The 12984-nt window shown below is 38.8% G+C and overlaps 1 protein-coding gene across 2 annotated transcripts in view; it reads left to right on the plus strand.

Annotated features, from left to right (window-relative positions):
• Nucleotides 1-12984, plus strand: part of LOC134608397 (N-fatty-acyl-amino acid synthase/hydrolase PM20D1-like) — an 81200-nt gene that overhangs the window by 30233 nt on the left and 37983 nt on the right. For both annotated transcript variants that reach the window (XR_010090740.1, XM_063451188.1), the window contains exon 6: nt 9813-9932. Coding sequence is in view for 1 of the 2 variants with exons in the window: in XM_063451188.1 (XP_063307258.1) it covers nt 9813-9932 (120 nt within the window). In the remaining variant the exon portion in view is untranslated. The remainder of the gene's footprint in view (nt 1-9812; nt 9933-12984) is intronic.

The following is a 12984-nucleotide window of genomic DNA, read 5'->3' on the forward strand; positions in this document are numbered from 1 at the left end:
ATTTAAAAGCTGACCATGTATTTATGGATGAAGAGTCGGGAGAAAGATTTTCTTTGAAGTAAAGAGAGATTAAAGAGATTAACCCCTTAAGGACCAAACTTCTGGAATAAAATGGAATCATGACGTGTCAGACATGTCATGTGTCCTTAAGGGGTTAAAGTTTTTTTTCCGGGGAGAATCTAATAGGAATTATTCTAGTTTCCATTCAAGTCTTTGCCTATTATATTGATCTTTCAAATCCATATAGGTCATGTTGTGGTCAGACCAAGGAATTTCTGTGATTTTAATTTGTTTAACTCTTCTTCTAGCGGTGTCAAAGTCTGTCATAATATATTCAATATAGGACAAATGAGTCTTAGAAAAACATGTATAATCCCTTGTATCCGGATCGTGAATTCGCCATGTATCTAATAGGGCTTTACTATGGATCAATGAGCAGAACCGAGTTGCTTGTATTATGGAATTTTTAGCATGACACAATTAAAATCACCTGCCCATATTACCGAACCTTATTTTATCTTAACGTATCTGTCCCAGAAATTTGATATAAACTTCATTGCCATAGAATTTGGTGCATATATATTGGCTAAAGTGTAAGAAATTTGATTTATAACGCATACTATTATTATGTATCTCCCTTCTTTATCATATTCTATGTGTTTGATATTTAAATCCAAAGACTTAGAGAAAAAAAAAGCAACTCCTCTCTTTTTTTTGTCAGTCATCGAGGACTGAATAATTATAGGAAACTTCTGAGTTAAAAGTAAATTTATCTGCCTATATCCAGTGGGTCTCTGAATGGCACATACAGGGAGTGCAGAATTATTAGGCAAATGAGTATTTTGACCACATCATCCTCTTTAGGCATGTTGTCTTACTCCACGCTGTATAGGCTCGAAAGCCTACTACCAATTAAGCATATTAGGTGATGTGCATCTCTGTAATGAGAAGGGGTGTGGTCTAATGACATCAACACCCTATATCAGGTGTGCATAATTATTAGGCAACTTCCTTTTCTTTGGCAAAATGGGTCAAAAGAAGGACTTGACAGGCTCAGAAAAGTCAAAAATAGTGAGATATCTTGCAGAGGGATGCAGCACTCTTAAAATTGCAAAGCTTCTGAAGCGTGATCATCGAACAATCAAGGGTTTCATTCAAAATAGTCAACAGGGTCGCAAGAAGCGTGTGGAGAAACCAAGGCGCAAAATAACTGCCCATGAACGGAGAAAAGTCAAGCGTGCAGCTGCCAAGATGCCACTTGCCACCAGTTTGGCCATATTTCACAACATCACTGGAGTGCCCGAAAGCACAAGGTGTGCAATACTCAGAGACATGGCCAAGGTAAGAAAGGCTGAAAGACGACCACCACTGAACAAGACACACAAGCTGAAACGTCAAGACTGGGCCAAGAAATATCTCAAGACTGATTTTTCTAAGGTTTTATGGACTGATGAAATGAGAGTGAGTCTTGATGGGCCCGTGGCTGGATTGGTAAAGGGCAGAGAGCTCCAGTCCGACTCAGACGCCAGCAAGGTGGAGGTGGAGTACTGGTTTGGGCTGGTATCATCAAAGATGAGCTTGTGGGGCCTTTTCGGGTTGAGGATGGAGTCAAGCTCAACTCCCAGTCCTACTGCCAGTTTCTGGAAGACACCTTCTTCAAGCAGTGGTACAGGAAGAAGTCTGCATCCTTCAAGAAAAACATGATTTTCATGCAGGACAATGCTCCATCACATGCGTCCAAGTACTCCACAGTGTGGCTGGCAAGAAAGGGTATAAAAGAAGTAAATCTAATGACATGGCCTCCTTGTTCACCTGATCTGAACCCCATTGAGAACCTGTGGTCCATCATCAAATGTGAGATTTACAAGGAGGGAAAACAGTACACCTCTCTGAACAGTGTCTGGGAGGCTGTGGTTGCTTCTGCACGCAATGTTGATGGTGAACAGATCAAAACACTGACAGAATCCATGGATGGCAGGCTTTTGAGTGTCCTTGCAAAGAAAGGTGGCTATATTGGTCACTGATTTGTTTTTGTTATGTTTTTGAATGTCAGAAATGTATATTTGTGAATGTTAAGATGTTATATTGGTTTCACTGGTAAAAATAAATAATTGAAATGGGTATATATTTGTTTTTTGTTAAGTTGCCTAATAATTATGCACAGTAATAGTCACCTGCACACACAGATATCCCCCTAAAATAGCTATAACTAAAAACAAACTAAAAACTACTTCCAAAGATATTCAGCTTTGATATTGAGTTTTTTGGGTTCATTGAGAACATGGTTGTTGTTCAATAATAAAATTAATCCTCAAAAATACAACTTGCCTAATAATTCTGCACTCCCTGTATATCAATTCTCTGCCTTTTGAGTGTCTGGATCAAAACTGATCTCTTAAACTGGGAATTGAGTCCCTGCACGTTTAGTGTAGCAAACTTAACCATTATCGAATATGTGGGGCCACTCTCACTTTCCCCCAGAGCATACATTTAACTGGACAACATTAAGAAAGAAAAAACGTTGAACCAAGTGGGGACAAAAAAAAAAAAAAAAATACTTTAGAAAATTAAAAACCTCAATTTGACACGTATAGGTAGAACAACATTCCTTAGAGATAATCTCCAGATTTAGGTACTTAAAGAGTACCATCCCTGTCGAACCCACACCCATGTTGGACAAGGAGATGTGCCTATTCCAAGTACACATCTAACAAAAAAACAAGAGCCAAGTGGCAGCTGAATTATGAGCCTGCTGAAAGAAACATACAAAGAAACAAACTCATAAAAAAAAATATAAAAGGCTTAAACCCTTTTTCTTATTGTGAAGCCCATGTGAATAAAGTACCGGTTATTTATATACTTATTATGCTGTTATGTGCTGAGTTTAGTGCAAATATTATGTGAAAACTCTGATATAAAAAAGTGGCTTTCTTTCATTTTTTTTTTATCTTTCCACCTTTAAAATGTGCTATTTTTCTCTCTCTCTTTCCTTTTCCCTTCTTCCTTTCTTTTTTTTCCATATTTAGAAACTTAAAACTTTTTATAATTTCCCTTTTCTCTATCTCTCCCTTTATCATTTGTGACTATTATTCTTGATTAGCTTTTGTTTTAAACCACGTGTTATCCTTGTTCTTTGTTATTTCCCTTCTGTTGCCAGAGAGAGAAAAAAGAGCGAAAATAATTTATAGTGTATTATTTGTTTAAGTGCATACAAAGGTTATTAATTTCAAACTATACTTTACGTTGTATTTAATCCTCTTTAGTTTTCAATCATAGTTTCAGGTGTATAAAATTGTAGTAGTATTCTCAACCTATAACGTGTGTATCATTTGAAAAACTGTGACATATACCATTTTTAAAAAGTAAATTAGTAATAAACACATTATTCTTCTATGGGCGTTTTACATTTTATATTGTTTTAAACCTTTTCTTTCCCCCCTTTGTTTTTTCCTTTCCCTTTTATCTGACTTTCTAATCTTTCAGGAATTGTCATGGAAAGCAGAGAAACAAAAAAAAAAAACAACTGTTTCATAAGCACAATTGGTTACCCCAGAAAAAACATAGCATATCATATAGGAGATTTGTTCTAATATGTCCATTAATTACGTTAACCAATTTGCACTGTTAATTAATTATTTAACAGTATTTCTAAGAAAAAAAAAGTTATTTAGTGCTGCAAAGTAAGTGGTTCGTCGAGAGGATTCGGATGAAGTATGAAAATGTCATTTAATGTTCTTTATCTGCGATTGTTGGTAATATCTTTTTTATTTGAATTTTTATACATTGGTTAGAGTAATTTTTCTTCATAAATTTTCTTTACATTTTCTTAAGTGATTACTCCCAGATTTATTTCTTAGTCCTATTTTCTTGCAGCTCGGCAAAATTTCTTCCTGTATTTTCTGCTGTTAGAAACTATTCCTTTACTTTCACATTTCAAATTCCTCTCTCCATCTTCTTTTCTCAATGAATAAGAGGAAAAAAAAAAAACATTTTATCTACTTTAGGCTTTCCTCAAGTAGACAAATCTTTTTCATTCATCCAATGTTGTAATGTTCAGGTGTGTCAAAATGAAAGTATTGGCTTTGAATTTCAAAATAAGTTTCACAGAGAAACTCCATCGATAGTGTAGGTGTTTGGCTCGAGGATCTCTGTTAGTTTGGCAAACGTTTTCCTCTTTGATATAGTGTAGAATGATATTTTGGGGAAGATTTGTACCTTCTTGTAGGGCTCTTGTAGAGTCCCTTCCCTTAACCCCTTAAGGACCAAACTTCTGGAATAAAAGGGAATCATGACGTGTCACATATGTCATGTGTCCTTAAGGGGTTAAAGATAGTAAAATTTGTTCTTTTATACGAAAAGACAAGCAGCATATCAAGACATCTCAGGGGAATTTGAAGATACAGATTGTGGCTTTGGTACTCTATGCCAGCGTTCCATAAGACAGCCATGTTTTTAATTTGTAATGTTAATGGATGCAAAACATTGTTCCAAATATTCTTCCAATTTTTCTTTAGTTATTACCTCTGAGATGTTATTCAGTCTTAGATTATTGCGTCTCGTTCTATTTTCTAAATCAGCAGCTTTTTGTTCTAATGAGATTGTCAGGTTCCTATACTGACAAGCAAGACTTTTCCGTATAATACTGTCCCTTTAAATACAATACCTGTTTCTCACCTCTAGTGGCCTCCCTAGGCACTAGCCACCTCAGACTCACCTGTATCACATGAAAATAAGTTCTGCTATAAATGGCCACACCCAACAAAGCAAGAGGCCTTTATATTGAAGTTGATGTTCATATTGGAAATACTTTGGCTCCTGAAACAACCTTTGAGTTACCTGACTTGCTACCACACCTGCTCCTTACCAACTTGGACTTCTTACAACTCTACTTCTCTACAATATCCTGCCTACCTGATTTATACAACCCTGCTTCCTGCCTACCTGGATAACATACATCTCTACTTTAGCCTGCCTACCTGATTTATACAACCCTGCAAAATCATTATCTGGACATTGCTTAACACATTTATTTACAAGGTGTTATTTTCTTTCCCTGATTCTTTATAGTTCCTAATTATATTGCCTTGACGTTTATTTCTCCCTTTCCTTCTCATTATTATTTATTCTACAAGTTATACTGCTGTAATTTCAAAACCTGCAAATAAAGCCTCTTCAGTTAACTCTGGCAATCGTCTCCTACCTGACCTGATCAAGAGCAGGACAGAGATCACTCCATTTGAGTTTGAGATAGTAGTATGTAGGATTTTTTTTCCAAATTTTCAGAGATTTTATATTTATAGCTAAAAGTTTGTTTTTGTTTTTTTTATGTTTGTTTTTTATATTCGTCTGTAAACCGAAGAATGTATTTTTTAATTTTTTCAAAATGGATTTCCAGTGCACTGTTTAGTAATTCAACCTTGACATTTTGTTCATCGATGTTTTCTTGAGTTTTTCTATTTAATCACTCTCAGCACTTTTCATGGAGTTATCTGGAGGTAATTTTGAAAAACAGCCTTAGGAGTATGTGGAATAAAGGAGGACAAACGTTTGTCCAGTCAGTCTCTCTTTTTTTCTTTGACAGTCTTTGGTCTTGGGTCTTTCTGTTAGCCATTATCGTATTGCTATTTTCAATGGGAATAGTGAATTTCAACATACACCAAAAAAAAGTCACTTTGTCGGGTTTACTAGATCTAGTTTCAACCATGCAGAAGCACTGTGCTTATTGATATAGAGCTCCACCAGTGTCATGTTTTTGGGTGGGGTGTATGTTTTCTTTTCTATACGGTGTAGCTATGAAGTTCACAGTTTAGTGAATATTTCTCCTTCTGTTTTTTTTCTTTCTTCTTCTTTTCCTTCCCTTTTTCTCACCTTCCTCCTCTCTCTCTTTCCTTCCATCGTATTTACTTTAGTTCAAAAAAATTGCACCGTATATCTTTATAATCCTGAGAGTTTTCTGTGGTTATTGGTGCTGTATTGCATTACAACTCTGAGATGTCGATGTCTAATTATTCTCTTCTTAATCTTTAGTTTTTTAATTATCTCTCGCACCTCATCTCTTCCACCATATTTTGCTGGCTTCATCCTCGTGGCTGGTCTCTGACCGTCAGTTTGTTAGCCATCTCTCCCAGCACGCCCCTCAGAACCGCGAGTGTAGAAAAACGTGCTACGGCATCGCTCTCCGCCCCACCCACCCCTTCCCCCCCCCCCCCCGTATCCACTATTCTTGATGATCTGGCTAAAGTGGTTGAGGCCTATGCCGAACAGAATTGGGGATAGCACATCACCTTGGTATATGCCACATTTAATGTTCACTTGAGTTACTGTCCTGGAACTGGCTTCTATAGTTGTTTTCCACTTGCCCATCGAGTTCTTGATGAAGGCTCTTATTGTCTTGCTGACCTTGTAGAGAGCCAAGTACTCCAGTATCCATGTGTATGGCATTGTGTTATAGGCTTTCTTGTAGTTAACCCAGGCTGTGCACAGCTTGGTCTGTCTGGTCTTAGAATCCCTTGTGACTGCTTGGTCTACCAGTAGTTGGTGTGTTTATCCTCTGGTGTTGTCTCCAATCCCCTTCTGAGTATAACTCATATATTGACTCATATGCCCTTGGATCTTGGAGGCTACGGTGCCTGACAGGAGTTTTCATGTTGTAGGGAGGCAAGTTATTGGTCGTAGTTGAAGGGTGTTGTTCCCTTGTGAGGGTCATTCATGATAAGTATTGTTCTGCCTTGTGTTAGCCAGTCAGGGTGCCTGTTGCTAGTAGATGGTTCATTTGTGCTGTTAGGCATTCATACAGCGCTGTTAACTTCTTTATCCATTAGTTGTGGATCATGTCAGGACCAGGGGATGAATTAAACGGACTACATAAAATATATATAAATACATATAATATGTGATTGAAGGCGTTTTCAATAACAAATTTTTTTATTTTTTTTCCCCACCATAACCTTTTTGGTTTTTGCTTCCCAGGCACTCTCCATGCGTGGTTCACTAGCTTTGCATCTTTTCCTAAGTTGTTTCAAAGTTGTTGTATACAGCAACCACAGACTCAAAGGAATCCATATTTAAAATGGAATGAGGCAAAAATTTGATTCTTTGTTGAACTAATTTGCATATGCCGACAAAAGAACAGGGATAGAGCCTAAGTTTACAGCAGGATTATTGCCAGACACTGTACTGAGCTGATAAAAACGAAAAAAAATAATTATTATAAATCAATGTAATGAAGAAAGACATGAATAATATACCAAACGTGCTAGTATACATAGTGAATAAAGGATCGGTACTAAAGGAGTACCCTTTTTTTAAAAATACCCTAATGGTATTAAAACGAATCACCGGATATCGTACCGGTGTCAAATCTACTGATACAGATACTGTACGTACTAGTGTATAAAGTACAAGCTAAAGTATCACTAAATATTGTCCCTGATATTAGCTAGTAATAGAAATCTGTATAGTTTACTGTAAATTGCTAGTGCCTGGATTAGACAAGGTCCCTCCGAGTCCTTGGGTCGCTCTACAGTAAGTGTCAGTTTGCACAGGACTGGTAAGGAGTATGCCGGCGGCTAGGATGCGTAATGTGAGTAATGCAGGCTAAGGTATTACCAATAAATGTCACCGTAGCCTGCTTGTATTATAGCGCCTACTCTGAGCTCCTAATACCTGGAGAGGAACCCAAGTCCCTGTTATTGCTGAGGATAGTCTTTGCACAGGACTGCTAAGGAGTATGCAGGCGGCTAGTATACGTAATGTAAGTAATGCAGGCTAAGGTATTACCCATCAATATCACTATAGCCTGCTTGCATCAAAAATTATAACGCCTGCTCTGAGGTCCTAATGTCTGTAGGGGAAACCAAGTCCCTATTAGTGCTAATAATGGTCTATAAATGGATACCAGTCTCCACAGGACTGATAGAGAGAACACAGGCAGGTTTTTTTTTTTTCCCCTTTTCTTCTGTGTTTCCCTGTCTGAGCATCAGTGTGAGGTGCAAGCTGCACAGAGTTAACTTATATACAACATTATCTGTTTTTGGTACTGCAGTGACCATACCTCTTATATGTTAAAGGATCACTATAGTGTCAGGAAAACAAACCCGTTTTCCTGACACTATAGTGCCCTCAGGGCCCCCCTCCCGTGGCGCTTAAGGTGTTAAAACCCCTTCAGTTACTTACCTTAATCCAGCTCTGGGCTTCCTCAGCACTGGTGATCTCTCCTCCCCCGCCGACGTCCGCTCCCGAGTGGAGTGGAATGTGCATGCGCGGGAAGCGCTGCGCGGGAAGCGCTGCGCGCGCATTCAAAATAGGTTTTTAAACAATGGGGATACGGAACAATTTTTCGATCAGTGTGTCAGGAAGTAGAACAAAAAGATAGAAAGGAGTTAGTACAATATAAAGATAAGCAGGTTGAGGATAAAATAGATAAAAAGCAAATCCCGTAAATTTTATTAACAGGGGATTTGTGTAGAGTTATTAAAGGACCACTATAGGCACCCAGACCACTTCAGCTCAATGAAGTGGTCTGGGTGCCAGGTCCATCTAGGGTTAACTCTGCAGCTGTAAACATAGCAGCTTCAGAGAAACTGCTATGTTTACAATAGGGTTAATCCAGCCTCTAGTGACTGTCTCATTGACAGCCGCTAGAGGCGCTTCTCACTGTGATTTTCACAGTGAGAAGACGCTTGCGTCCATAGGAAAGCATTGAGAAATTGAGAAATGCTTTCCTATGGACTGATTGAATGCGCGCGCGGCTCTTGCTGCGCATGCGCATTCATCGGAAGAGGGAGGAGAGTGCGCGGGAGGGGGGCCATGAGGGTGGTGGGGGGACCTATTAACACTATAGTGCCAGGAAAACAAGTTTGTTTTCCTGGCACTACAGTGGACCTTTAAGAAAAGCTGGTTCATACTAAAACAAGATGATGAACCCAAGTATGTAACACAACTCATGAAATTTCACCCACAAAATTGATATCGACAACAGTGTTGCTAATTCTGGCTCACAGTCTGCTTATCCCTTTGCAAAAGATCTTAAAGGAAAACTACAGTCACCAGAACAACTACAGCTTATTGCATTTGTTCTGGTGAGTAGAATCATTACCTTCAGGCTTTTTACTGGCCACTCCCTAGATGTCTGTTAGAGATCCTTCCTAGGTCATGGTTGCCTAAAATGCATCCAAACATTCAGTGTCTCCTCCCTCTGCATGCAGACACTGAACTTTCCTCATAGAGATTCATTGATTCAATTCATCTCAATGAGGAGATGCTGATTGGCCAGGGTTGTGTTTTAATTGTGCTGGCTCTGCCCCTGATCTGCCTCATTGTTATTGTCTCAGCCAATCCTATGGGGAATCATTGTGATTGGATCAGGCTACCACCTGTGCTGATGTCAGCAGGCAGTGGGCAGGTCTACAGGAAACAGGGACAAAGCCTGCAGCTCCAGACTTGAAGACAAGTAAGACTATACTATTTTTAGGGAGGCATGGGGGGCTAGATGGTGGTTTTAACCCTTTAGGGTCAGGAATACATGTTGACCCTATAGTGCTCCTTTAACCTTATAGAAGGGAAACCATTAAACGAACCAAGATATAACATCTTAACTTCATGGTAAACAGCTCTGCTGACATGCAATGGATCTATGGAGTTTAAATATAGTAACTGCAGTAGAGCTACTAGAACCACAACTTTATTAAACAGGTTTTCTTGTTTGCTTTTTAGTACTATTAACTAGTGTATTTGCTCTTTGCAGTCTAAGACACATTGTTTCTTTTCTGAATTCACTCACACTTGCACCAATATACTTGCTTTATCTCTAGGATTGGTACCACAGAGAAAGGTCATATTACCTTGAATTTGTCAGTGGAAAAACCTCCTGGTCATTCTTCAATGCCACCTCGTGAAACCAGCATTGGGATCCTTTCTGCAGCTGTGTCCAGGTGAAGAGACAGTGCTTTAGAGTGCTAAGGAAATGTTGCAGTATGTGATTTTCTTTTTTTGTATAACATTTTATTGAGTGTTATTGATGTGGGGGCACATGAGTGCAAAATCAACAAACAAAGCATGTAAAACTACAGAGAAAAATTTCCTTTATACCTGATCGATTGTGCACTAAAACCTTTTTTCTCACATACAGCGACAGTACACTATAGATGTTCTGGATTCATAGGAACTGGTAACCTCATTTTGAAAATAAAACCGGATTAGAACTTCCCCCAGGCTGTTTAAATACCTTATATTATTCTCAGACTCTCTTTGTAAAGAACTGGAAGGAACCTAAACCTTACAGAGCTAAGTAACAACAAGTAGACTTTCCATGTACCGGTCCTTAGAGTGAAACACAAGGAATGCGTTGTTGGGCTACTAGAACTACAACAGGTCAACATGGAGTGGGAGAGGTAAGTATATATAGGCAGTACTAGTTTCTCTTGGCCCACGTTATGGTGGAATTCTTTATGAATCATGGATGATAGAAAACCTTTTTTGACAGTCACAATTATGCAGTGCGCCAGTGTGCACCGTCACAGAGAATGCTGGAGGGCCTAGGTAAGTGACTAGTGATACTTACACTCAGCCCTTGTTGCACAAGCAGGACAGGCAGCTGACAGGATAGAAAGGTTGTTGGTGCGATAACACGGTTTGCTGGCCAGGGAGGCTGTTGCAGGCTGACCTATCAGGGCAGTATCTTCAGTTTCACAGTTAAAACTCTGACCGAATGTTGGAAGTGGAGGATGTGAGACCCTGACTTGGGAGGCAGAACTTAAAGGAGAGAAAAATTTACCACCTCCTCCACAAAAGCTTAAAGCTACACACAAAACTAAGCACGTCGTAGGTGCAGATTGTGCCATTCTGCTCCCAGATGGAGACAAATTAAATATTGGAACTACTGCTCTACAGCCTCTATTGAGAAATCTCAGCATAATTAAATACCATTATTCCTTGCCTGGTTTCAGGGTAGTTGCAACAAAGGTTATTTCTGAATTTAAAGAGCTAGCAATGCAGATAACTTCTGCTCTTATAGAAAAAAAGAGACTGAGTTCTCCATCATCTTCTGAGTTATTCGTAGGTGATTGTATGGCAAGAGTGATTTGGAAACAGTTTCTTTTTTTATTTTGTTTTTCAATTCTTTATTTAATACTGCAGATAAGATACAGTTGTATGTTTAATTATGAGAGGTAACCCATAACCGCAAACCTCTGCCCAGAAGACGCAGGAGACACATTTTGTAGTGGAGGTATCTGTCTTTTACAAAGGTACATAGTATTAGAATACAAACTATAGTACTATGAAGTACATTTAAGAACATGTGTGATGAATGTATGTGAAATTTCTCAAATCAATATAGGAAATAGTACAAAGAATAACATGAATAGACATATCAAGGTATATATTCAGCTTACTCCTCACCTTATATTGGAACAATATTCAAAGATTGACATAACAGTGTAAAGAAAAAAGAAGAGAAGACAAAGAATAGAGTTGGTTAAGGAAGAAGTATGAAATAAATAAGAGGAAAAATAAAGATAATGGCGAAAGAATAAGTAAAAAAGGAAAGTATCACCCACTGTGGATTCAAAGTACAGCCTTTAGATATTACAGTAAACGTTTTGAACCAGGGCAGTAAATCTGTCCATATCATAGTTTGCTTTGACCTTAACCTCAATCTCTCTTCTTAACGTAATCCTATATCCATTTAGCTGCAAGTAATCTTTGAGCTGCCAACATTATCTTATTATATAACCTTTGCAAATGGGATCGAATGCCCTCCACTGGGCATGAAAGCAACATCAATTTTGGTTGAATAGTCTATGAAAAACATCTTGGGGAAGGCCTACCACCTCCCTCCAGAACATTACTAATTTAGTGCATCCCCCACCACATATGGTGGTAAGATCCTATGTGACCACAGCCTCTTCAACAGAGGTCTATATAGGATCTCCCCATTTGATGTAACATAACCAGTGCTGTATGCCAGCGGTATAGATTCTTATACATTTGTTCTTGGAAGACACCGCAGACTAAAACCTTAGCGGCTGCCTTCAACATGTCTTCCACGCAGTGCCCTCTAACTCTTCTCCAAGATCCCTCTCTCAAAAACCTCAAAGAACTTGAGCCAATTTTCTGCTGCTTTCTTAATCCCTTTAGATTGGGCAAAATTACGGATTTACTGGAAATAATCTCTATTAGTAAGAGGAGAAACTGCAATTCTTGAAATGTGGGAAACCTCTCCATAATCCACAAATGTTAAGTACTTTTTGCATCCCCGCATTCTCTAGGCATCCCAAGGCTTCAATCCCAGTGTAAATAATCTGTTACAGAGGTGATGGGCTTGATGCGAGCAAACCAGGCTCTAAATTTGTCCCATAAGTGTGAATGAGGTGGCTGTAGCGATGCTTGGTTCTTCTGTTGTCCGCAGGACACAGGACTACTTTGCAATACCCATTTGCAATAAACAATCTAGTCCCAATGGGAAAATTACATCTCATTTCTTCTCCGAAAATGTTAGGGATGTGCATGGGGAAAATATTGAGTTCGGCACTTCAGTTCGACACTTCGGCACTTCAGGGAATTATGTTCTCTTGCAGCCACTTAGTAGATAACTCCCTAATTTCCACGGTATTAGGGAGCTATCTACCAAAAGGCTGAAAGACCTAAATTGGTCTTTCAGTAAAATTTAGTAATACTAAGTAAAGATTACTTATTAGTAAATTCTGCCCCTACTCGCTATACCACGAGTAGGGGCATGTCTAGTAAACAGTGAGCAGCCCAACCCCCACAGGCTCACGGTATAGCGAGTAGGGGCAGAATTTACTAAGGCAGTAAGGGTTTAGATATTAAGAAAATGCATTAAGTTTTACCCCAGTTGCACAGTGAGCAGAATATACCTCCCTTCCAAGTCACCTATTGTATTCACCACCTTAAACATACATTGGGGCATTAAGAATATTGCAACACCACTATGTTTATGATGGGTACTGGAGATGTAGGCCT

Source organism: Pelobates fuscus, chromosome 1 (genome assembly GCF_036172605.1).
Source record: "Pelobates fuscus isolate aPelFus1 chromosome 1, aPelFus1.pri, whole genome shotgun sequence".
Taxonomy (NCBI): Eukaryota; Metazoa; Chordata; class Amphibia; order Anura; family Pelobatidae; genus Pelobates; species Pelobates fuscus.